The 24,474-nt window shown below is 39.9% G+C and overlaps 1 protein-coding gene across 9 annotated transcripts in view; it reads left to right on the forward strand.

Moving 5' to 3' along the window:
- Positions 1-24,474, forward strand: part of HERC1 (HECT and RLD domain containing E3 ubiquitin protein ligase family member 1) — a 217,521-nt gene that overhangs the window by 101,086 nt on the left and 91,961 nt on the right. For all 9 annotated transcript variants that reach the window (XM_073303562.1, XM_073303563.1, XM_073303568.1 and 6 more), the window contains 5 exons: positions 12,474-12,745; positions 13,636-13,851; positions 17,118-17,238; positions 17,514-17,751; positions 18,934-19,142. In XM_073303562.1, coding sequence (XP_073159663.1) covers positions 12,474-12,745; positions 13,636-13,851; positions 17,118-17,238; positions 17,514-17,751; positions 18,934-19,142 — 1,056 coding nt within the window. The remainder of the gene's footprint in view (positions 1-12,473; positions 12,746-13,635; positions 13,852-17,117; positions 17,239-17,513; positions 17,752-18,933; positions 19,143-24,474) is intronic.

The raw sequence follows: 24,474 nt of genomic DNA on the forward strand, positions 1-24,474 counted from the left end.
TTGACCATGACAGCTGTTGCTGTGGATGCCGGCTCACCAGCCTCATCAGAGACATCATCTGACTGGTCTGGTCAGGTCCCTTTCCTTCCCTGGTCCTCAGGCTGAGCAGAGCTGGATGAACCATCTCATTCCACCGTGCTGGCACTGTGCAGTACAGTTGATTTCAGGATCCAGTTAAAAACTGAGAGAGAGGGATAGAGGTAGGACAGGAGGAAGATAGGGAGCGAAAAGGGGCACCTGAGGGAGGAGAAGACAGCGGGATCTAACGTATCAGATTGGCATCCTTTCTGGTGCAGCGATCATGGTCAAGCATCCCCCATAGAATATCAAGGTCTGGCGTCATGGGAACAATCCTTCCACCACAGCAGCAGTGGTGATGAAAAGTTCTTCTCACTGTTCTTCCTGAAAATATCTTTTTAAGGACTTCAAAAAGGAGTGATGAGTGGTCCTCTTGCTTACCAGTTAAATTCAAAAACTGTGTTAAGATTATATCAGTAAACTTTTTGTTTAAATTAATTCAGTCTTTCTCTCTTCTTTACATATCTTTTCTTAAACAGTTTTATATAATAGATCATTGTGACAATTCATGAAACTTTATCCACTTTTCACAAGTTGAGCTTACAATTAGGGTAAATTTGTAGGTCCATTTATTACTACAGAACTTTCAGAGAGTTTTCATTCTACTTTCACTCGCTTTCTGAAGCCAGCAAGAAGAAACTGATGGGGGATGTTCAAGTGATGTTCTCTATCCTTATGCTTACAATGGATTTTTGTCATAGAGTGCAGTTCAGAGCTTTCAGAACTCTAATCCAGAAGATGAAAGGCACTTGATTTGGAAGAGGGTGGGAGGGCAGTTTTCCGTTAACAGTATATGTAAGTCCAAGTACCTGGTCCTTCTAGATGATATGATATATCAGTCTGAAGAATCTTAATGGTTTTCTTTCTGAAGACTATCAAAGAGTCATCTTGGAAGTAATGGAGGAAGCAAAGAATATGTCTTGTCTTTAGAGGGTGAGATAGGGATGTATGTGTCACAAGAGTGACCAGCTGATGCTAAAATAATTTTGAGTTCAGTGCCTGATCTCTACAAAGGGCTTGGAAACTAACTTTGCAGTTCAGATGTACGTGGTGTTTGGGCAGGGGTGGGCAAACCTTTTGGCCTGAGGGCCACATCTGGGTATGGAAATTGTATGGCAGGCCATGATTGCTCACGAAATTGGGGGTTGGGGTGCGGGGGGGGGGTGAGGGCTCCAGCTGGGGGTGTGGGCTCTGTGGTGGGTCAAGAAATTAGGAGTTCAGTGTGCAAGAAGGGGCTCCAGGCTGGGACCAAGGGGTTCAGAGGGCAGGAGGGGGATCAGGGCTGGGGCAGGGGGTTGGGGCTTGGGAGGGGGTGAGGGGTGCAGGATCTGGGTGGTGCTTTACCTCAAGCAGCTTCCAGAAGCAGTGGCATGTTCCCCCTCCGGCCAGACAGCTCTGCACACTCGCTTGGCTGCCACCTACATGTAGGAGCCGGAGGGGGGACATGCCACTGCTTCCAGGAGCCATGGTATACACGGAGTGTGGCAAGCCCCTGACCCTGCTCCCTGGCGGGAGCTCGAGGACAGGATTAAAATGTCTGAAGGGCTGGATGCGGCCCCTGGGTTTGGGGAAGCTTGAATATTGTGGAGATATTAGGGCAAACTTTAGTAGTCTTCTGGTTAGTTGATAGCTCATTCCTAGTTATAAGGGAGAATATTTAGAGAGGTCATTTGTTAGCATGTGAGCATTAGAGACTAAGTTGGATAAGTCTCATAACTGGAATATTGGCATAGATGGGGATGGCTTGATTAGGAAGGACAGGCAGAAGAAAAAGGGAGTAAAATATATACAAGAATATATACACTTGTTCTGAGGTCCAGAAGGAAGTGAGAGGCAGACCAGTTAAAAGCCTCTGGGTAAAGATAAAAGGGGGAAAACGGGTGATGTCATGGTAGGGGTCTAACTTTTCAACACCAAATCAGGAAGAGGAGGCGGATGAGGCACTTGTGGAAGAAATAACCGATATATCCAAAACACAAGACCTTATAGTAATGGGTGACTTTCATTACCCAAACATCTGTTGGAAATTATAAATTATAATCTTTAGCCTCATGGTTAGCATACTCACCCACCGTGTATAAGGCCACTGGTTCAAGTCCCCCTTGCCTGATGGAAGTGTTGCCAGCACCCAGTGCCGAGAGGCAAAACAACAGGAGGGGTTTGTTACCCGGTGTGCTTTACTTAATAATTATAACAGGGTGGAGAAGCAGAAAAGTTTATTTGAAGCTTTAAAAAAAAAAAAGGTACAGGGAGAATAGAATTGGGGGGAGGGATAGCTCAGTGGTTTGAGCATTGGCCTGCTAAACCCAGGGTTGTGAGTTCAATCCCTGAGGGGGCCATTTAGTGATCGGGGGCAAAAATTGGGGATTGGTCCTGCTTTGAGCAGGGGGTTGGACTAGATGACCTCCTGAGGTCCCTTCCAACCCTGATATTCTATGTTATTCTATGAAAAGTAATATGGCAAAATGCAAAATTTCCAATAAGTTCTTGGAGTGTATTGGGGACAACTTTTTGTTTCAGAAAGTGGAGAAAGTAGCCAGGGAGATAGCCCTTTTAGACTTCATTCTGACCAACGGGGAAGAATTGGTAATGAATCTGAAGGTGGAAGGCAATTTGGATGAAAGTGACCATGAAATGATAGATTTCATGGTTTGAAGAAAAGGAAGGAGTGAGAACAGCAGAATAAGGACAGTGGACTTCAAAAAAGCACTCTGAGAACTGGTAGGTAAGATCACATGGGAAGAAAATATAAGGGAAAAAGTTCAGGAGACCTGGTAGTTTGTCAAGGAGATACTATTAAAGGCATAACTGCAAATTATCCCGATGAGAAGGAAAGATCGGAAGATGCCAGTGTGGCTACATCAGGAGTTCTTTAATAACTTGAAAATCAAAAAGGAATCCTACAAAAATTGGAAATATGGATGAGTTGTTAAGGAGGGGAGTACAAAAGAATAGCACAAGCTTACAGGGACAAATTTAGAAAGGCTGGGGCACAAAATGAATTACATGTACCAAGGGACGTAAAAGGCAATAAGAATAGGTTCTTTTAAATACAAAAGAAGCAAGAAAAAGACAACAGAAAGTGTTTGGTCCTCTAGTTAGTGGGTAAGGAGAGCTAATAACTGATTACATTAAGATGGCTGAGGTGTTCAGTACCTATTTTGCTTCAGTCTTCACTAAAAAGGTTAATGGTGACCCTGATACTCAACACAATTAATATTAACAACAAGGGGGAAGGAACACAAGCCAGAATTGGGGGAAAATAGCTTAAAGAATATTTAGATGAGTTAGATGTATTCAAGTGAGCAGGGCCTGATGGAATTCATCCTAGAGTACATAAGGAACTAGCTGAAGCAATCTCACAGAAATGTTAGCAATTATTTTGAGACCACATGAAGGACAGTTGAAGTCGTAGAGGACTGGAGAAGGGCAAAAATAATACCTGTCTATAAAAAGGGGAACAAAGAGGACTCAGGCAATTATAGTCTGGTCCACCTAACTCTGATGTAGTGCTGGGCCCAGCGCTGGGCTCATGGCGCCAGGGGGGGCAATCTTGGCCCGTAGGCTGTAATTTGCCCACCCCTGGCCCAGAGGTAGGTGAGGCGGAGGGGGCAGTGTGGCACGGGGAGCTTGGCGGGCCGCAGGAAATAGCCCCGTGTGCCGTGTGTTTGAGACCCCTGACCTAGAGGATAGTCAGATTATAAGGAATAGCCAGGATGGATTTTTCAAAAAAAAATCTTTCCAGACCAACCTAATGTCTTTCTTTGATAGGGTGTCTCGTCTAGTGGAGGGGATGGGAGCAGTAGATGTTATATATCCTGATTTTAGTAAGGCTTTTCATACAGTTCCACACGGCATTCTCATAAACTAAGGAAGCATAGTCTAAATGAAATTACTATAAAGTGAGCTGTAGCTCACGAAAGCTTATGCTCAGATAAATTGGTTAGTCTCTAAGGTGCCACAAGTACTCCTTTTCTTTTTGTGAATATAGACTAACACGGCTGTTACTCTGAAACCCTCTATCTGTTCCCTCTAGCTCCCCTGGCAGTGAGATGGAACCTAGCTGGTGTCTGACCTAGTAGACCTTGGCTTAGGCTAAACTTTTTCAGACCTTTTGAGAATCCTCCGAACAACCTTTATTCTTTAAATTTAATGACTGTAGTCTGTTCTAGCACCTGTTGGATTTAACATCATTGATCAGACTCTCCTCCTCCATAGAGACTCCCCGTGCAAGGACCTTGAAATGGCAAACTATAAACCTGTCGGCTTTAAGTCTTATCCATAATGTGATGAACTTATTCCTCTGAAAGATGGGCACAGTTGCTTGTTCTGTCTGGGAGAATCCCATATGCCAAGCAGGTGCTTGGTCTAGTCTTTTCTCCAAGGATTCACAGGTCACAAGATGCGAGGCTGAAGCTCCACTTTCTGGAGCAGTCCATGAAGATGGCATTTGATCCACAAGAACAAAGCTTGAAGACCCTTCTAATGGTCAAGCTCCCATCATTCTGTGCTCCACTGAACATGACCCCATGCCGACATCAACATCAGCACCGCCTCAGACACTGAAGTTGACACCTCTTTGAAGCAGAGCGCCAAAACAAGCTGCTCCAAGCACCAGGGCAGTAGGTTGAGTAGGAGGTTGGTGTCCTCTCATAAAGAGAGGCACAAGAAGGTATTGAGTCAAGACAACCAAGTCCCTCATGCAGTCAAGGTGTTTGACTGTGATGGCAGCACATCTATGGAAACAGGGAATCCATGTCTACCTCAACCTGGATGACTGACTTATCAGAGGCAAGTCTTGGAAGAAGACCAAAACAGACCTAGATTGTATCCTTTCCCTGTTCTTTCTCTTGGTACCCCTGCTGAACTATGAGAAATGTTCCTTCGTACCACCACAGGCGAGAGAGTTTGTAGGAGCTCTTCTTGACTTCAGAGAAGCAAAAGCATACCTGCCAGAGGACAGATTCTGGGCCTTTCAGTCAGTCGTGCATTACCTATGGACAAGACAGATGACCATGCATGCATATGTATATAAGGCTCCTAACCAATATGTGCATGTGCAAATATGTGCTGTCACTTGCCAGATTCCACTTGGGGCTGCTAAAATAGCTAAGGACCATCTACTCCCCACCCAGGCATTATACAAACAAATGAATCACACTTCTGCCCCTATTCATGTGGGACCTCAAAAGATGACGGTTGAACTTGAAAAAGGGGATGCTCTTTTCAGTCTTCTTCCCAGCAACAAAGCTGGTCACAGATGCCTTAGGGACAAATTGAGGCACCTACCTGAACCATCTTCAGATGCAAGGCATATGGTCTCATAATCATATAAAGCTCCATATGAACCTCTTGGAACTAAGAGCCATCCAGCTAGCCTGCACTGCTTTCCTACTTGTTCTTTGGAACTCTATTCTGCAGATCTTGATGGACAACACTTCAGTTATGCGCTGTGTAAACAAACAAGGTGCTCAATTATCCATTTATCTGTAAGCAGTTGAGTTATGGGAGTAGTGCCATCAGCACAGAAGGAGGCTGCTAGCTCTACACCTTCCAGTAGTCAGCAATGACCTGGTTCACTTACTGAGCAGAAACATAGTAACTAGACATGAGTGGTCACAGCAGAAATCCATCTAGGCCCAATATTCTGCCAGTGGGGAACCCCCTCCATAGATCTGTTTGCCATAGCAGAAAATGCCATGTGCAGTGACTTCTGCTCCAGAGGCAGAGTGAGCCCAAGCTCCCTTCCAGATGTCTTTTTTTTTTCTTCGATAGTCTCGAGGACTCCTATATGCCTTCCCACATATTTCCCTGATTCCCATGATAATATCCAACATCAGATAGGACAAATTTACAATCATTAAGATAGCTGCCTACTGGCCAAGTCAGCTTTGGCTATTGCATTTCCTGCAGATGTCCAGACTGCCACCCATGCACCTTCTCACCTATCTGGACATTATATCATAGAACCAGGGTCAAATACTGCACTGAAATCCATAGGCTTTACACATGATGGCCTGGATGTTGGCTGCATGAACAGGACCGAAGGAGACTGCTTCTCACAGGTTCAGGAGATTTCTTTTACTAAGCTGGCAACCTTCTGCCAGGTAAATTTACTCCTCAAAGTGGAAAAGATTTCTGTGTGGGCAGCCCAAAACAATACGAATGCAGTAGAGGCCTCAATGCCAAAGGTTCTGGACTAGATGCTGCTCCTGAAGCAGGCAGGACTAGCATTTAGCTGCTTTAGGAAATGTTTACACTGTAGCTGGGAGGTTTGATTCCCAGCACAGGCGGACAAACTCACGTGAGCTCAGGGTGAGCTAGCTTGTTAAAAATGGTAGTGTGGATGTTGTGGCCTCTGATGGCTGCTTGGGCCAGCTGCTCGAGCTAGGACCCATGGGGTTGTGTGGACCTGGTGTTTAGTGGGCTTTGACTTGGGTGGTAGCCCGAACTGCTGCCAGTGTTGCAGTGTCCACATTGCTGTATTTACCATGCTATCTTGAGCTAAGCTAGCACAAGTCTGTCTACCCATGTGGGAATCACACCTGCCAACTGCATTCTAGACATACCCTCAAAGTCCACCTGGCAGTAATATTGGTGTGCTGCGTTCCAAAACGATCACATTCAGTCTTCTGACAAACTGTGGAGTTGAGATTCCTCAAGGGCCTTCTTCAGATCTGCCCTCCAGCTAGAGACCTGACTCTCGGCTGGGACCTCCACGTCTTCTAACACATCATGGAGCCTCCTTTCAGAACATTACCAGATGCTCGATATACCATCTTACCATCAAGATGGTCTTTCTCATCAGTGTGGAGAGTCTGTAAGCTCCTGGCTCTTACGTCTGTATCCATCTTCCAAAGGCAAAAGATGTGATGAAATAACACCCTAAGTTCTTCCCTAAAGTGGTTTCAGAATTACATCAGAATCAGTCTGTTGTCTCATTAGTTTTCTTCCTGAAGCCACACACTTTGCCAGGAGAAAAGAAGCCTAGTTATCTGGATATTTCCAGGGCCTTGCTCTGTTACTCCAACAGTACAAATCATTTCAGGCTCTCTCCCTCTTTGTGGTCATATCAGGCACATCAAAGGCCAAGCTATCTCATCCCACAGAATCTTGAAATGACTCACATGGCATATTTCCACCTGCTGTCAACTGGCTGGCAAGCTTCTCCCTCGAAACATCAAGGCTCACTCCACCATGGCACAGGCAACATCTTCAGCCTACTTCAGAAATGTGCCAATCTCTTAAATCTGTAAGGCAGCCATGTGGAGCAACACACTGGCTCTTGTTAACATTAGGCACTTGACATGTCTGCAGGTTCCAAGTTTGAAGAGCAGTACTTCAGTCTCTGACTGTCGCAGCTGACATTGCTTACTCCCACCACCCAGAGAGGATACTGCTCTCCAGTCACATTTAGTGGGATCCACAGACACATACTTGAAGAACAGTTACTTACCTTACACTAACTGTTCAAAGCGATTTCAGTGTGGATTTCATGACCCATCCTGTGTATCTGCTTTTTGGAGTCCTCTAGCAAAGACTTTGGATTGCAAGGGAAGTGAGGTAGGTAGTGGCTGTCCCTCCCTTTATCACTTAGCACAAGGAGACACATGCATGGCCCCAACAGACACTGATTGCCAAAAAGTCCAGCCTTGTGTGCATGAGGTGCACATGGACCTATAGTGGGATCCACACTGGCTACAACATCTTGAAGAACTAGTTACGTAGGGCAATTAACTATTGTTTTTTCTCCTCATTGCGGCTCAAGGGAATTGATTATTGTGACTTGTTTAAGGTCTTGGATTTGTTAATTTTGTTTTGTAGGGAAGAATATTGTTGATTTAGGGGATTGATAATGGAGCTTTAGGACTCTTACTTACCAGTTTGAATGATGAGTTAGTGCACAGAGATGTTAATCTTCTGTTTGGGAAGGAAAAAGAGCAAATGGAACCATGCTGTACCGTAGGAAGTATTTTTTGTTCCTTTTGGTTATACTGTGTTCCTTTTATTTGAAGAGAAACATTTAATCACGTAGCCCCATTTTGGGGATGAGCAAGCTCTTGAGTGGGTTACATCTCTTTAGAAATAGTGTATTTCAGATAGTTTTGTTAAATAGTGAGTTACTGAACTGTCTTTCCCTGCCCAATTCCTCTTTCCCAATAGCTTAACGCTCACTACTTCCCATGGTCAAATTTAATGTGTGAACGTTGCTCCCAATCGTCATCAGCAACATAGTTAGTGAGCGGTGCAAGAGTTGCTAAAAAAAGTGTTTGCCCTTCTTGGTGGTTCTGTAGGTGGGTGTGGAAGGAAAGCTTTGCTTTTTCACCTACATGAACCTCAAGTTCTTGTTAGATCCAAAAATGCAAGCAGGGACTGAGTGGCTAATTCTCCATTCCCCGTTTCTTCAGATGCTCCACTTGAGCAGTAGCATGACAACAAGGCCCCTTCTTCAGCTCTAGGATCCTTTGGAGCTCTTATACCCACCCATTACTACTCAGATTCTAGAAAGCCACCATCAGCTTCCACCCCAACAAGGTAGAAATCCCTCCAGAAATCTTCTCTAAAATGCTTTTGGCTATTGGAGATGGAGACGAGCGATTAGCATCTTCCCTGGACCTCCCTCAGCCTTCTCTTCTCCTCTCTTCTGTCTGTTATTGATTCATCATCTTCAGTCTTGCCAGACCAGAGAGAACCCCCAACACTGATGTAGCTCAGTAGGCAGCACCCTGTCTGCATTCTTTGTTCTTATCCCTCTGATCTTTTCCCCAGTTCCTTTAGGGCAGGAAAGAGTGAGTGTTAATGCATCTAAATGGTCGTTTGGGCAAGAAAACACCAGATTCTGCATATACATTTCTAGTAAATGCACACGTAGTAAATGCACACACATTTAGACATGCAATCACACATACATTTTTGTGGGCAAACAAAACCAAGAGTCGCTGTCTCAATCTGTTATGAGTTGGTATGTTGCACAAATGTCTGTCATGAGGTGGTATATTACACAGATGTTCTTTAAGTACAGTGTAGTGCTTGCCTCTTAAATTTCTAGTAACTTGAATGATAACCAACAGGACACAATAGTGCAGATATCTTACATCTAAAATATCTACTGTTGTAGTAATTTAAATATTTTTCTGTACCTGTAGTAGTGAGTGTAGTTCTGAATTTTTGAATTAAATGATTGTGACTCTTAAGTATGAATATTAATATATATAAGCATATAGATATAAATGCAACAGAAGAGGAAACACAAAATCAAAAATTGTGATGCAGAGAACTTACAAGGTTTGTGCTGCCTAGATGATATACACTAATGAATATTGTTACCAAGAAAATGCTTTCTTCAGAGTTTGCTTGTTGATGTTTTTCATGCATGGATGAAATGCAGATAGATCAATTAAATTTGAGCCAGGGTAATATGAAGAAAGAGATTTTATGAATGTTGTCTTTTGTATCAAATGTCTCCTTTTGTCTTCTGATTCTTATGTGGTAGTGTATTTACTCCTTTTTGGCCAGTTGAGCCCCAGAAAAAAGAAGAGCTTCAAGCAAGTACATGATGGCATGTTTATTTTTTTTTCCTCTATAGCTTCCCTACATATTTTATGTTTTATAAAGTATGTATTGCAGCTGTGCCACATTCATTTTGACAACTCCATTATTAAAAGCTAGCTTATAAGGACAAGTAAACGTTCAGTCATTTTTCATGTAAGTTTCAAGATTATTGCTCTGTGGATTTTTTTTTAAAGTGTAACTGTATTTACATGGTCTGAAATGCTCTATAAGAAATCCTTAGTGTAACTGTGTAGGTTCTCAGAATGTCATCACTATCTCCCAGCTAAGCTAATACAGAGTGAAATATTTCATTGTTTGAATTTTTACTTTAAACGTTTTTCTCAGAACATGAGATTGATTTTTTTTTTTTGGTTCATTCTTGTTTTATATATGCTAACTTTTGAAAAAATTGTTTTGTTCCAAACTTATCCTATTTTAATATTACATTCATTTAAAAAAATCTGGCTGTATTCATCTGGAATCCTTCTTCATATTCATTAATTTCATTTTGCTTGTCAGAGTCCTTGATTTTTCTCATCCTTTTACACGCTTCTTTTTTTTCAATAATGGCAGTTAAATTTTTTAATTGGTTTTGAAATTTTTCCCTCTGTATCAACGTTTTTATGTTGTGGTTCAGTAATATCAACTGTTTTCTTCAAAAAAAAAAATTTCTATTAACGAAATTTAAAATTCACTTAATATTTTGTCAGACCTTGATGATAGGGTAGCATAGTTTTAATAAACTGTTTTTTTCCACTGCTTTTTCTCTACCAACCCTTTGATGTTTGAAGCCATGGGATGAGAGTCTGTGCTGTGCTTTTAAAGGTTCAATGCAGAACTCACAGTTTGGTGTGAAGGGGAACTAAGATGCCTTTAAGCCAGCTTTGTGCCTTCCTGATCCTGGGTTGCAGTAGGAGGTTGGAGAGGCCTTTAGTGTAACTTAGGCAGCCCAGGGGAGGCCTCTCAACCTTAGAGTAGGCTACTCTGTGGGCCATACCAGTGTCCGGAATTTCTACAGTGCTGTGTGTTTGCCTCCAGCATGCCTTCTCTTCTTGGGCTTGCAAGGGAGGGCTCAAAAGGCAGTCTCATGGTTGTTTTCATCAGTGCTTGTGCCCACAGCATCCTTCCTTGGTCAGGATCAGGGATTTTAGGGTCCATTTACACCACTCTGGCCCTTTTGTTTGTTGTAAAGGGGCTGGAGCAGAAGTGTGGATCTCACTTGTGGTTTCCACATATAACTGAGACAAATACTCATGCTAATTGTGGTCACTTTTAGATGCTCTGATAATCTAAATAAGTTGTGGCTAAGCCATATTATGTACCACATTTGGAAAAGGAAATATTTAAAACCTAAGATGTAGTTGTGGTCAGTTGTGAAAGTAAAAATTTGGATTGTTTTGAAAAGATTGAATTTTCTGATTTAGAATTTGTATAACTGAGTTTTAAACCCCATCCCCTGCAAATAGTGTTTTAAAACAGAAATGCTGGTGTAGTTTTGTCACAGTTGTGTGAATGCACAATTAACTTAATTTAGCAATAAGGATATGACTCTTTAAATTATGTTTGTGGTTTCAGGCTCACAAGAGACATTAATACTGAATGATGCCAAGGTAGCTTACTTAGTATAAACTAAACTCCTCAGACTATTTAAAATAAGTGTATCAAATAAAATCTAAGTTAGTACCATTTTCTGGGTATCTCTTTGTCTGTCTCCATTCATTGTCTGTCTATAGATTGTAAGCTCCTTGAAGTAGGAGCTGTTTTTTGTTTATATCTTGTATTGCACCAAGCACACTAAGTGACGCTTAGCAAAAAAAATAAAAATAAAATACTGATTACCAAAGCTAAAGTTATAGGGTGAAATGCCTGAGCAACTGTGACTTCATTTACTTAGTGGAGTTGTACCCACTTTTGCCAGAGGGGCATTTCACCCATAATCTTATAAACTTCGTCTGCAATGGAAAATGACCCACTGCTGATGAGTACCAGGAACTTCTGCAAGACATGGTTTAAGTACAGATGTAGACCAGGACCGGACAGCACTTCATTGATCATGGTGTGGTTTGAAACTAAACCATGTTCCACACTGATTCAGCTTTTTGGGGGCACTTGTCTTCATTGGGTAGATATCCTAGAATAGATGTAGTCACATACAGTTATTACAGGAAATATCAAGAAGTATTTCAAAGAGAATTTCATGAAATCAAAATTATAGTTTGTAGACATAACATATATGTAATTATTTTATTGCATTTAAAATACACCACCCACTGACACATAATCATGACAAAGTAAATGTTCTGTATAAGAGTGAAGTATTTTTGTTGGTTTACTTCACTCATGAATTTTGTAAATATTTCATCCAAAACAGGCTATAAACCACTATGTCGTTTTGCCTATAGAAAAGATATAATAGCTTGAGTAAAATAAAATCTTGTTTTACAATCAAATCTTAAAAGAAATACCTTAGTGTACAATTTCTTTCGTTGCAGATCTTTTCTTCACCACTGTTTGCCATTTAGCTGCATAGCATTTTTATTCAGTGTTCTAGCTTTAAGCTAAATGGTTTGAGTGGCTTTGCCTTTTCTTTTTTTCCTGCGGCAGGTGTTGTTGCTATACTGCTTAAAGGATATGTAGTAATAGAAATGTGGCCTTCCCTTTAGTTTATTATACTGCTATCCTTTAACTGAGGTGTTTTGCTCTAATTTCTTAATGCATGGTATAATTAAACATAAATGCCCATTTCCCACCTATTTGAACAGCAACAGCTCAGTCTTCACCTACTGTCAAAATGCAATGTTCTATTGAATTGGAATTTATGGAATTTTATATTTTATATTTAGGAGCAATGCACAGTCAAGTGGAACCTCTAAGTGACTCATGGGCTCGACTAAAACACAGCAGAGATTGGTTGTACAGCTCCTCTTACTCATTTGTTGAATCTGATTTTGATCTTTCAAAATCCCTTGGAGTTCATACTTTGATTGAAAATGTTGTCAGTTTCGTAAGTGGAGATGTAGGAAACTCACCAGGTTTTAAGGAGCCAGAGGAAAGTATGTCTACTAGCCCCCAGGCTTCAGTTATTGCAATGGAACAGCAGCAGCTGAGGGCTGAGGTAAGTTATAGTTACTATATAGTTATTATTTTTATATTCCTTGTGTACTAAACTTTAGATGGATCTTAACTTCAGAATGAATCAATATGATGGGGCTGACTCTTAAACTTCTACTGGAAAATGTTTTGAACCACAAAGCATATTTTATTCATATTTTCTCCCTTCTTTGTTACAAACTTTAACTGAAGCTGCTGCTTGTTTCAGTATTCTTTAAATATATAGTAGGCTGAACTTTAAGAGCATTCTTTTCACTTAACATGTTTGAAAGAAGAGAAAGAAGTACTTTCTGGAATTCATAAAAACTATGTAAGATGCTGTTCTGTAAACTTGAAATATTTCAGACTTGAAGACAATTATCTCAGGTGTGGTAAATTTATCAGTGTTGAAAACAGACAAGTTAGGATATTTAAAAGTTTCAGTGGAAGCTTGAAAACGCTAAATCTTTGACTTTCTTAAAACTCTGAAACCTTTAAAATGTAGCTGTCACTATACTGCTCCTGGAGCCTAAAGTTCTTAAGCATCATGTTTGGCTTGTGGAGCTTAGATTAGAAACATTTTAGCTGTGATCCAGGGATCAGGAGGCATCAGGGTCAACAGCTCAGAATTTTTCTTACAAAACCAACAAAAAATATACCTACCTCAGGAAATTTAAATGTAAAAACCACAAGAGTTTTATCCCCATGATATATAATGCAAACAAAACCCTTCCATGATTTAATGGCCATATTACTCACAGTTGACTACCTGCTATTTTATTTATGATTTACAGGTAATCTCGTTATCAATTCTTAAGGTATTTCAGTTATTAAATACTTCAATTAACAGTCCTTGTTATATAAAATCTAAGTGAAGTAAATCAGTTTTTTTCATTTTCTTTTTTTTCTTTTAAGCTTCGTTTGGAAGCACTTCATCAGATCCTAGTATTGCTGTCAGGGATGGAGGAGAAAGGTAGTGCCCCATTAATGGGAAGCCGTCAAGGGCCAGCATTTCAGTCTTCCTCACTACTTACTTCTGTTAGACTACAGTTTCTAGCTGGATGCTTTGGTTTGGGCACTGTTGGCCTTGCAGGAGCCAAAGGGGAGAGTGTCCGATTGCATCACTATCAGGTATGAAATGTACTTACATAGCTTGAAAAAATAGGTTCTTGACCAAATTTTTTCGTTCAATAAAGCTGTTTTAATATACAGACACTTGTGATTCAGAAAGTTTTAATTTGAAGATGTTAATGACTCTTATTTTAGTCTGTATCAAAGACGGTAGGAGAACAAACTAGAATTATGTTCACTTGAGGATATTCACTGTATATTTTATATCTTGAACAATGTTTATTTGGAGCCCCAAACTCTTCCCTATGTAGAAACCATTTTTAAGGAGGACAGTGTTTTGATACAGTTTAAAACAATGACAAACATTAAGAGCACTCCTGCGAATGTTCTTATCTGATTGTCTCCTGCACCAAATACTAGAGGAAATCCAAACTTGGCCACAATGTTCTGTGGCATGTCTGTATAGCCTTCCCCCCCTCCAGATTCTCTGTTTCCTGTGGTGCAAGTAGAAGGGTGGTTCAGCATTGCCACCTTATTCCTTGCAATCCCAGCTTTCAAAATTGATTTTGTTGCAGCAGCAAACAGGATTTCTTCCTTGTGCTCCCATCCTCACATTCTCCGCTATTCTTTAGGGGGCTAACATTTCCAGTGCTTTGATCTCTGAATTGGACCATTCATCAGGCTGTGTTAGAGGGCTTATTCCTTCACCCACTTACTTCCCTGGTCCTTCTCACATGAACAGAGAGCAACAATACCCAAAGTCCAAAGGTGCAAACAATTCGATGTTTATTGGTGTGAACTTCCAGCAAGCATGATTCCAGTTTCCTTCCTTAGTATCCTCCTTCCCAGCTCTGACACCACAGAGCCTTACACCTGTGTCCCTGTTCCCATTCCTACCCTTAGCCAAACATGATTCCAACTTCCTTACTCCCATTCCCATTTCCCCCTTTAGCAAAACATGATTCCAATTTTCTTACCCCCATTCCCTGTTCCCATCTCACAACCCACATGCCCACCCCCACCCACACCCAGTCACTTCCTCATTGACTACAGATTATATAGTAAAACTTGAGTTCTGCTTAGCTATACCTTAACCAATCATTTTCCTGAAATTTAACTAACCAATCCTAACATATTGTAATGTGATTATGTAATCAATTATATCCCACCACCTTAATTAGTTTACACCCAGCAAAATTAATTATACGCAGACAGGAACAATCACAGAACCAGACAGAGATTATACAGACAAACAATAGCAAAGTGGGAACTACAATGACAAGACAACGCAGAAGAGAGGATTTCACATCCCAGCTATTGATAAGTGAGTTCTTGCGAGACAGGATGCTATCAAACTAAGTTTCCTTTTACATTTTCTAGGCACTTCCCTTTCTCTGGAGGTGATAGGAATACAATCCTGTCCTGATAGTGCCTAACAGCCCAATAGCACCTTATTTCAATGTGACTAGTTTGGAATGTGAGGATGTGACCGTTTGCTTCCCAGCTTATGGCTGCCTCTGCTGCTTAGCCAAAGGCCTGAGCCTAAGCACAGGGCCACAAACTGTCACAGTAAGAGAAGGCCCTTACACTGGCAGACAGTGGTTTTGATTCTTTCTTTTATACCTCTGGAACTAGCCAAGTGATAAGAATACACCTAAATTCTTAAAGTACAGGCCTTTGCAGACAGGCCTGAATATCTATATCCTAACAGGCTGCTCTGTTTGTTCCCCCTTCTCAAGTCATAGTAAAGCAGTCTGAAGCAAGCCAAAGGGAAAGAGATGCTCTTTCTGTGAGGAGACCCTCACAGGAACCACAGAAAGGGAGCGCTGCCATGATCACTCCCAGTTCAGTCTCTTGCTGTTCCAGGGGAAGGCGCTCAAAGTTTGGACAGCTTGTGGAGGGCTCTGCATTCCCCCCACATCATGCTCCTCCTCATACACACCAGCTGAGACTCTTCTTGAGATACATCCGCAAGGGTGGGTGAGTCTTTAGGTTTTGGGACTCAGCAAACCCAGTCATCATCACTGATCAAAGATCTTCAGGGGTAAGCCTAAAAATGATCCCAAATCTCCCAGGTCAATCCACCACTAAAGAGGAAAACTCTAGAGCAGTATTTCAGTTTAAGTGGATAATTAAGTCACTTTGGTAAGGAATCTAGAATGATAGCATCACTGCACTCTTCTCCTTCCCAAGAGAAAGTTCTGGAATCTCTTAGGAATATCCGGTTTCAGAGTAGCAGCCGTGTTAGTCTGTATCTGCAAAAAGAACAGGAGTACTTGTGGCACCTTAGAGACTAACATTTATTAGAGCATAAGCTTTCATGGGCTACAGCCCACTTCATTGGATGCATAGAATGGAACATGTAATAAGAAGATATATACATACAGAGAAGGTGGAAGCTGCCGTACAATTAATTAGCCTGTGTGTGTGAGTGATATATATATATATATATATATCTTCTTACTATATGTTCCATTCTATGCATCCGATGAAGTGGGCTGTAGCCCACGAAAGCTTACGCTCTAATAAATTTGTTAGTCTCTATGGTTCCACAAGTACTCCTGTTCTTTTTAGGAATATCCCTGTACGCTTCCCCTCTAGATTATATTTTGTACGGTGAAGAGTGCTCCACTCTTGTGAGCACAAGAGATAAGACAGCATGGATATTGTGGAGACTCAAGCTTCTGCACATCCCCTTACCAACTGCAAGAGATGCCCAAAACATCAAACCATTTTGGCAGAGGTTTTCTTCGGGCAATAGAGCTCTCTCCCTCCAGGTGAAAGATCAAACAAACCTAACCTTTCACTGAAATACATGTAGCCCAGTCCTTGAATTTGGGAGAAAATGCTGTTGTCTTCAAATAACAAAAGTGAAATTAATCTGTTTTAAACTGCATCAGTGAGAAAAGCCTATTGAGGAAGTTGTAGTTTCCACATACTCAAATTAAACAAGAGGCTGTGTCATACAATTAGAGTGGTCAGTGAAACTCAGTTTAATACTACCAGACCTCCTCCTTGCTTGTGTATGTATTACAATAATAATAATTTGCACTTACATATCATTCTGTATCTGAGGATGTTAAAAGCACTTTGTAAACTTTAATGACTCATTTTTGTAAGATAGGGGAAGTATTACCGTTGTTTTACAGGTATGGAAACTGAGGCAAACAGTATTACTGCTGTTTTACAGGTGAGGAAAATGAGGTAGAACTCCAGGTCTCCAGAGCCCTAGTTCTCTGTTTTAATCACTAGTCTATGCTTTCTGTTCCAATAGTTGAAAAATTAAAATGTGTACGATTATTACAGTACTTATTTGTTTGACTCAGGATGGTATCAGAGCAGCCAAGAGAAATATTCAGATTGAAATCCAAGTGGCTGTGCACAAGATTTACCAGCAATTATCTGCTACGTTGGAGAGAGCTCTGCAAGCAAATAAGCACCACATAGGTAAGTGGAGAACAAGTTTGAGAACACGTGAATCATGTGAGGGGGTCACAATGGAACACCAAAAGACCTGTACGTTATATACAGTGGGATTACAAAAGATGAATAAAAATAAAAAATCACCTTACTGCTCATGCTGAATTTGTTGAGGGCATAACTAGTGGGCTTTCATTCTGGCACGTTCCTCAAGCATTACATTTTTGTTGTTAAAGACCTAGCTATTGTTTCTGAGTTATTTAAGTACTTTGATTCAAAAGCATTTTTTATTTTTATTTTAGAAGCACAACAGCGCCTCCTGTTGGTAACTGTCTTTGCTCTAAGTGTACACTATCAGCCTGTTGATGTCTCCTTGGCCATTTCCACTGGTCTACTCAATGTACTATCACAGTTGTGTGGCACAGACACAATGCTTGGACAGCCACTGCAATTGTTGCCCAGAACTGGTATTTCTCAACTCAGCACTGCTTTGAAAGTGGCTAGTACAAGGTTACTTCAAATCCTTGCCATTACCACAGGGTAAGAATTCAAGACTTTTTTTCCTAGATGATAATTCACCGGTAGCTCTTTGAACAGTGCCTTTTTAAAAATAACAAAAAAATGTTTTCAGAAGAATGTCTATTTGATGGAAGAACAGTGTTCAGAAGCACACTAGCTTAAAAAAAAGAGGAAGATTTGACAAAAATGTTAAACGGGTATTAATCAAATCAATGTGTACCCTTCCGATAAAATAGCATAACTAGCTGCTATGTAAGGATTTGAGTTTGGGTTCAGTATCCTGTGCCTACAAGGGTTGTAAGCTTGATCTTCCTGTATCCTCCTCATTTTTCCCTGCTTGGTCTTGTCATGGATCCCATCACTCCAGCTGATGAAGCTTTATGTAGCTCTCTTTGGAGGTCATTTGTGCTATTCTGATGCATAATTCCCTCCATTGTTGTTAGCAAGAGGGAGACTCCATGCTTCTTCACAGGGTCTAACAGATTTCCTTGAGTGCTGCTAACATTTGCTGCTGGTCACGGGAACAAGGGACCAGCCTTATTCTTACTGAATTAGTTTAAGTGCATAACTAATAAAGAAAAAAAAGATAGGGGAGAAAATAAGGGTTTCTGATTTTGATCAAGAGTATTAATATTCAGTATGTATCACTTCTATTTAAATGTTTATAAAGTGTAAACACTCAGCTGCTGTCCGTCATTAAGAAGTGCTGTTGTGGGGCTGTGGTGGTGATGTGATTTTATGCACTAAAGGGTTGATCCAGCACCCACGGAAGTCAATGGAAAGGCTCCCACTGTGTTTAGTGGTTTTACGATTGAACTGTAATCACCTTAATTTCTTAAAACTGGGGTTCAGATCCTAGTTTGTCATAAATGAAAATGAGTTGGCTGGTCTCATCTAATCCTCATTTGCCACACTGTGAAACGTTAAGTAATTTAACATCACTAACAGTTTTTGCTAAAATGAGACTGAGGACTGGAATATCAGAGTGCTAAAGTTAGTGGTGAGGTGCAATGCAGAATGAGTAGGAAAGCAATTGGGGAAGTGCCCAACAACACTGTAACTGATTACAGCCTGTGCTACGTTAGTGCCTCATTTTCATGTGCACTGAATGTGTGCATAATGAGAGTTTTGTAATGTACATGTCTTAAAATGATTTCTACTTGGAATAGCTCTGAAATGTTTTAATCTTTGTTTTTCACAAAGAACTTATGCTGATAAATTGAGCCCCAAAGTGGTCCAGTCTTTGCTGGATCTGCTATGCAGTCAGTTGAAGAACCTGTTATCACAAGCTGGCGTGATGCTTATGGCTTCCTTTGGAGAAGGTGAAGGTGAGGAAGATGAGGAGGTGGAGGAGGAGGAAGAAGAAAAAAAATTAGATTCAAACGGAGATAATGAGAAGAAAGACTTCAGAGGTACCATGTTTACACCATTTTTGTTATATTAGAATTAATCTTTTCTTTAAAAAAAAAAAAAAAAGAGGGGGTTGGAGGGCGGACAATAAAAGCCTAACTCTCCACTATTTTGCCTTTTGTGTGGTCTTTTCCTCCTGTGCAGAATAGAATGAAATGCTACTGAATAAGAATTCTCCATTCACATAAGTGTTACACCTACTTCGTGCATACGTAAAGGACTAAACAAGGTGCAAGGTGGTGGAGAATCAGGCCCATTTCCTCCATTTCCATATTTAGGGAGAGAATATTGTTCCCCTCCAGCAAATAAGATTGTTATAGTGGTTGTGTTTTGCACAATTGTAATTTAAGGAGCTGAATTTCCCATAATATAGGCAGAATTCTTCTCTGGGTTCCTCTCTGGTTATCGCTATCACATAGTCCACATTCAAAATTTTCTATAGCTATCAACCTATTTCATATTCTGCAGGGAGTGCAGAGTGATTTGATGTCAAAAAACTTAGCCTAACCTTTATATTCAAGGGTCTATAGTTGTCTTTAAGAAAAAAGCTCCTCCAGTATAAAAGTAGTCAAATAATGTCTTGTCCCTTAAGGAACCTATTTTGTATAATATGATATAAAAATATTTAATTTCTAGGGAAATTGTGTGTTTTAAAAAACAATTTACGGAATTTTACTTACTTTTAGATGTGTGTTAGGCAGGGCTTTGAAGCGGAGCCCGGAGCTAGAGCGCGGAGTAGTGGAGCTGCAGGTTTTTGCCCGGAGCTGGAGCGAAGCCGGAGCACAGAAAATCTTGACTGCTCCACTGCTCCAGGTTTTTTTTTTTTTTTTTTCATTTTCAATCCAAAACGAATTATATTTAGCAAGAAAGTCCTAAAGGTGCCATAAAGTTTCAGATTGTATAACAATTGATATTAATATCTACTTTACCACTTTACGTAATATGTCACAGTTATTCTCACTTCGGCTGAAATCGAGATTTAATGTACAGATACAAAATTACAAAGTTTTTTGGAGATATGTTTTATTAAAGAATCAGATAATTATGAGACATCCGGCAACACTTCAGACTACTCCCACCCTTGTGCCATGGTTAGGCGAGTACGTACTCGCGTAGATTAGTTAGTTAGATTAGTATGTGTTGATACTTCTTTTGTAAGGGTTGATCAACGAGATTCGCTGAGTGCTGCGATTACGGAAAAGTGTGACGCAAGACGCAACATTTAAGATATCACAAACAGGTATATTGCAAAAAAGATAATGTTTTTGTTTATTGATATATTAACATATCGCAAGAGGTATTAACCACTTAAGCTCATTTCTCACACAGGCTCCCGTTACCGGTACATTTGTTCATTTGTACATGCTCCCGTATCACTCTGGCGGACTTATTTTATATGTCGTCTGTTCTACAGTCGTTTGATAGCGTTGTTTGTAATTTTAAATTTACTGAAAAAGTCATGTGCAGGAGGCATATAAATATACAGTAAACATTTTTGCATAAATTAGGTGTGATTTTTGTGATATATCCAGAGTCATTGGAAAATGTCCAACGCAACTTTTGATAATTTTAAGAAAAAACTTTTCTGTGAACACGTGTCCTAAAATTCTTCCTAAGAGAGCTACAGTCCCTTCAAGGAGGTGATGAAAAGTTAATTTCTGATTAATATCTCAAAAACGTTTTAATATAAAGTAATGAAATTATGTCTGTGTCTTAGCGTTAGTATGTGCTACCATATTACGTTATCCAAAATTATTTAAACCATAGGCGTTCTGAACTGGCGATTTGGTCATTTTTATTTCATATTTCAAGAAAAGCTTGTCATAGACTGTGCCTGGCTACGAGTGGTAATATTATGTTCCATAATAAGTTAATAATTTTTGGTTATTTATTATTATTTTTAAAATTTATGGTTCCAAAGTTGAAAAATAAGTAATAAGTAAAATTGTTTGTATCATTCTAAGCATCTAAGCAGATTAAAATTTTTAAATAGTTTTCTCGGAAACGGTTAATTATACAAAATAAATTAAGAGTACCATTTTAATGTATGTTTCAGCATTAAATCATATTCCAGGGTCATATCTGTTAAATAGTCAAAGATTTAAAAAATATTAAATAAGATTGGCCCATTCCACCAAGTTTAGTTTAAATAATTTTATTTGAATGATGTTGTATGATAGAACATTGGAAATAAACTTTAACGGAAAAGCGGATTCAAATTGCAAGCATAGTCCTTTTAGTAAAGAGAGCAAATTTTCGGAAATATATTTTTCCTTCATCAGGCTGGAAACGTTATACAAGATAGAACCTGTTATATGCTCTATCTTGTATAATCTATTCAGGCTGACGAAGCAAAAACACATTTCCGAAAATTTGCTCTCTTTACTAAAAGGACTGTGCTTGCAATTTGAATCCGTTTTCCCGTTAAAGTTTATTTTCAACCTTGTAACATGTAGCCTCGTTATTTCCCAACAATTAATGTTGTAGAACAGCAATAGTACGAACTAACGCTATGGCACATACCAAATTTTATTGATATATCTATATTAAAGAGTTTGAGATATTAATTAAAAACTTGGAAAATATTTTAAATATTTTTACTGAAAAATGTCATAAGAAAAACTAACTTGCAATTTATAAATACAAATTTATATTAATTATGTATATTAAAAATACTTCATTAAAACTGCAAGAAACATGTTAAAATATTAAAATATACTTTAATAATAATTTTGTGTAAAAGGAAAATGTGATCATTTTTGTCCAGAAAATCCAAAATAAATTCAAAGTACCTTAAGTGGTTCAGATATCACAAGTAGGTATATTATAAAAAAAAATAATGATTTTGTTCATTGCTTTTCGAAGATCATAACAAGAAACATATTTGGATGTGGTAGCAGCACAAGAAGATTTGGCCCTGGCTTCAACAAAAAAATCAAATCTGCCCCCCATGATTGATAGCCGATTTATGGAAAAGGATCTCAACAGTGTCTTTACTTTTGAATTTGAAAAGCCCAAATTTGGGCTTTTGGGAAAAGCAAAGAAGAAATCGGCAACATGCAAGGTGGAAAAGGAAGTGAATGGCGAGCTCAAACCATGTAGCTTCAAGACAAGTGAAGCAAGTGCCATGAAAAGTTTCAACCTTTGGCGACATGGAAAACGTAACCATCCTGAAAACTATGCAGCTCTGGTTTCAAAAAAGGACCAGGAAGATGAGGCAAAACAGAAAGCTAACTCAGTAAATGACGTTCCTCTGGCTCTTTGAAAACTCCTGGAGAAAAGATTTTTTTTGCAGAGCTTCATCGGAAAAGAAACCCAAAATTGAGCAAACAAAACTTAACTCATATTTAAAGTCCTCAAAGTTTACAGTCACCATGGATGCCAATACTTTCCATGAAAGGCTGATGGAAATGGTTTGCTTGAGTTTAACACCGCTCACTACCTTCAGGCTAAAGAACAAAGGATTCCAAAAAGTTGCAGGTGAAATGGGTCTGCAGCTTGGCGTTTCGACAGGGCACGATGCAGTTCGTCATTTAGTTGTCAGCACAGCTGAGTCTGGTCGTGAAGAGCTCAAGAAAGCTTTTGGAGCAAAAATTGTGCTACCTGAAAATGGATGCGGCAACCCGTGGAAAGAGAAATTTTCTTGCAATCAATGCTCAGTACTACAAAGAAGGAAAAGATAAAGCTGTGGGAAAAACCTTGGACATAATCGATACTGAAGGGCGTCATAATTCTTTGTATATGAAAAGTCAAGTAAAAGCTATTTTAGAAAAATTTGGGATCAGTGAAATGCAAGTGCTGAGCATCTGCGTTGACAATGCAGCAAACATGACGTGTGCCATCAAAAATTTCAGCGAGGACAATGAAACCATTTCTACCTCTGAGAACAGGGATGTGGACAGAACTGAAGCTATTTTGCCTGATGAAGGAACTAAAGGAATGGATGAAATTGAACTCAACATGGATGCTGCTGCGCAATGGGTTAATGACCCTAGCCTCATACTTCCAACATGGCTTCATGAGGATGACTCAAAAGTACAACTGATGAGGTGTGGTATTCACTCTCTTCAGTTGGCAATCTGGGATGGACTGAACAAAGAACATGCGAAGAAATTTCTGGCAAAAATTCGCCAAGTCGTCAAACTATGAACCCCAAGTATTCAAAGTGTTCTGCTTGATCTACACGGGGTAACTCAATCATTGGATACTGTGACTCACTGGGGTTCAACATTTGCGATGATTGATCGGCTTCTCGTTTTTCAGTCTTACTGTGAACAAGTGGCTGCTGCTAGAACAAGAGAACTCAAGTTAACAAAAGCTGAATGGGACGAAGTGAAGAACCTGCGAAACCTCTTGAAAAAGCCAAACCAAACAACCGTGAATCTTCAAGTTGTCGATGTAACCCCGGGAGTTTTAATGAAGGAATGGCGAAAATTGTCAAAATTCTTGCAAGAAAATGAGGGATAAATTGCAGAAGGAATTCTATCTTCCACGCAGAAACGCTAAGAGAAACTTTTTGACAATATTCATTTCATTGTTGGAGTTTATGTTGACCCACGGTATCAGATTCTTCTTACCTCAAGAGACATACCAACGGCAAAGGAAGGGCTCCTTGATATTGCTCGACGACTTGAAAAACAAAATCTATTGCTACATTTGAACTCGGCAAAAGAGGTTGAAGAAAACGAAACACAACAAAAGGAGTCATTAACAATCGAAGTTGCGGTTTTGGAAAGTTCACATCATTCAGAAATAGCGGGCTGTTCTCAAACGTCCGTCTCCACTCTGAACTTGTTCGAGCGTCCATCCCGTCTTCAGTCATCACAGGGAAATGGAGAAGATGACGCCTTCGAAAAGGAATTGGATAAACAACAAAGATGCAGACGAGTTTCTGCGATTCATAATTATAATGAAGCATTATTCGAGAGAAACTTTCGGGAAGATTGTGAGGCGATGGAGACTATTGGTAGGCTAAAAGTTGTCTGTGTTTGAGGCCCTTCACAGCTACTCACACCACATTCAAGCTGCCTGTAGAATTGCTTCGAGTATGCCAACAACTCAAGCTAGTGTAGAGCAACTGTTTTCGACTTTAAAGTTAATTTTAAATGATTTGTGGCAGGCTATGAAAGACGACTTGATTGCTGCAATAATTTTTTACAGAATGAATTAGGAATGATTCTAGTTTGTATAATTGTTGATGACATTTAAATTTGTTTTAAAAGTCTGAATAAAAATGTTTTTTCAGAATTACAGTATTCACTTTTTTATTTAGTTAAAAATTAATTTGAGTTGGGGAGCGGAGCTGGAACAGTCACTATCGGTGCCGGAGCGGAG

Source organism: Lepidochelys kempii, chromosome 10, assembly GCF_965140265.1.
Source record: "Lepidochelys kempii isolate rLepKem1 chromosome 10, rLepKem1.hap2, whole genome shotgun sequence".
Taxonomy (NCBI): domain Eukaryota; kingdom Metazoa; phylum Chordata; order Testudines; family Cheloniidae; genus Lepidochelys; species Lepidochelys kempii.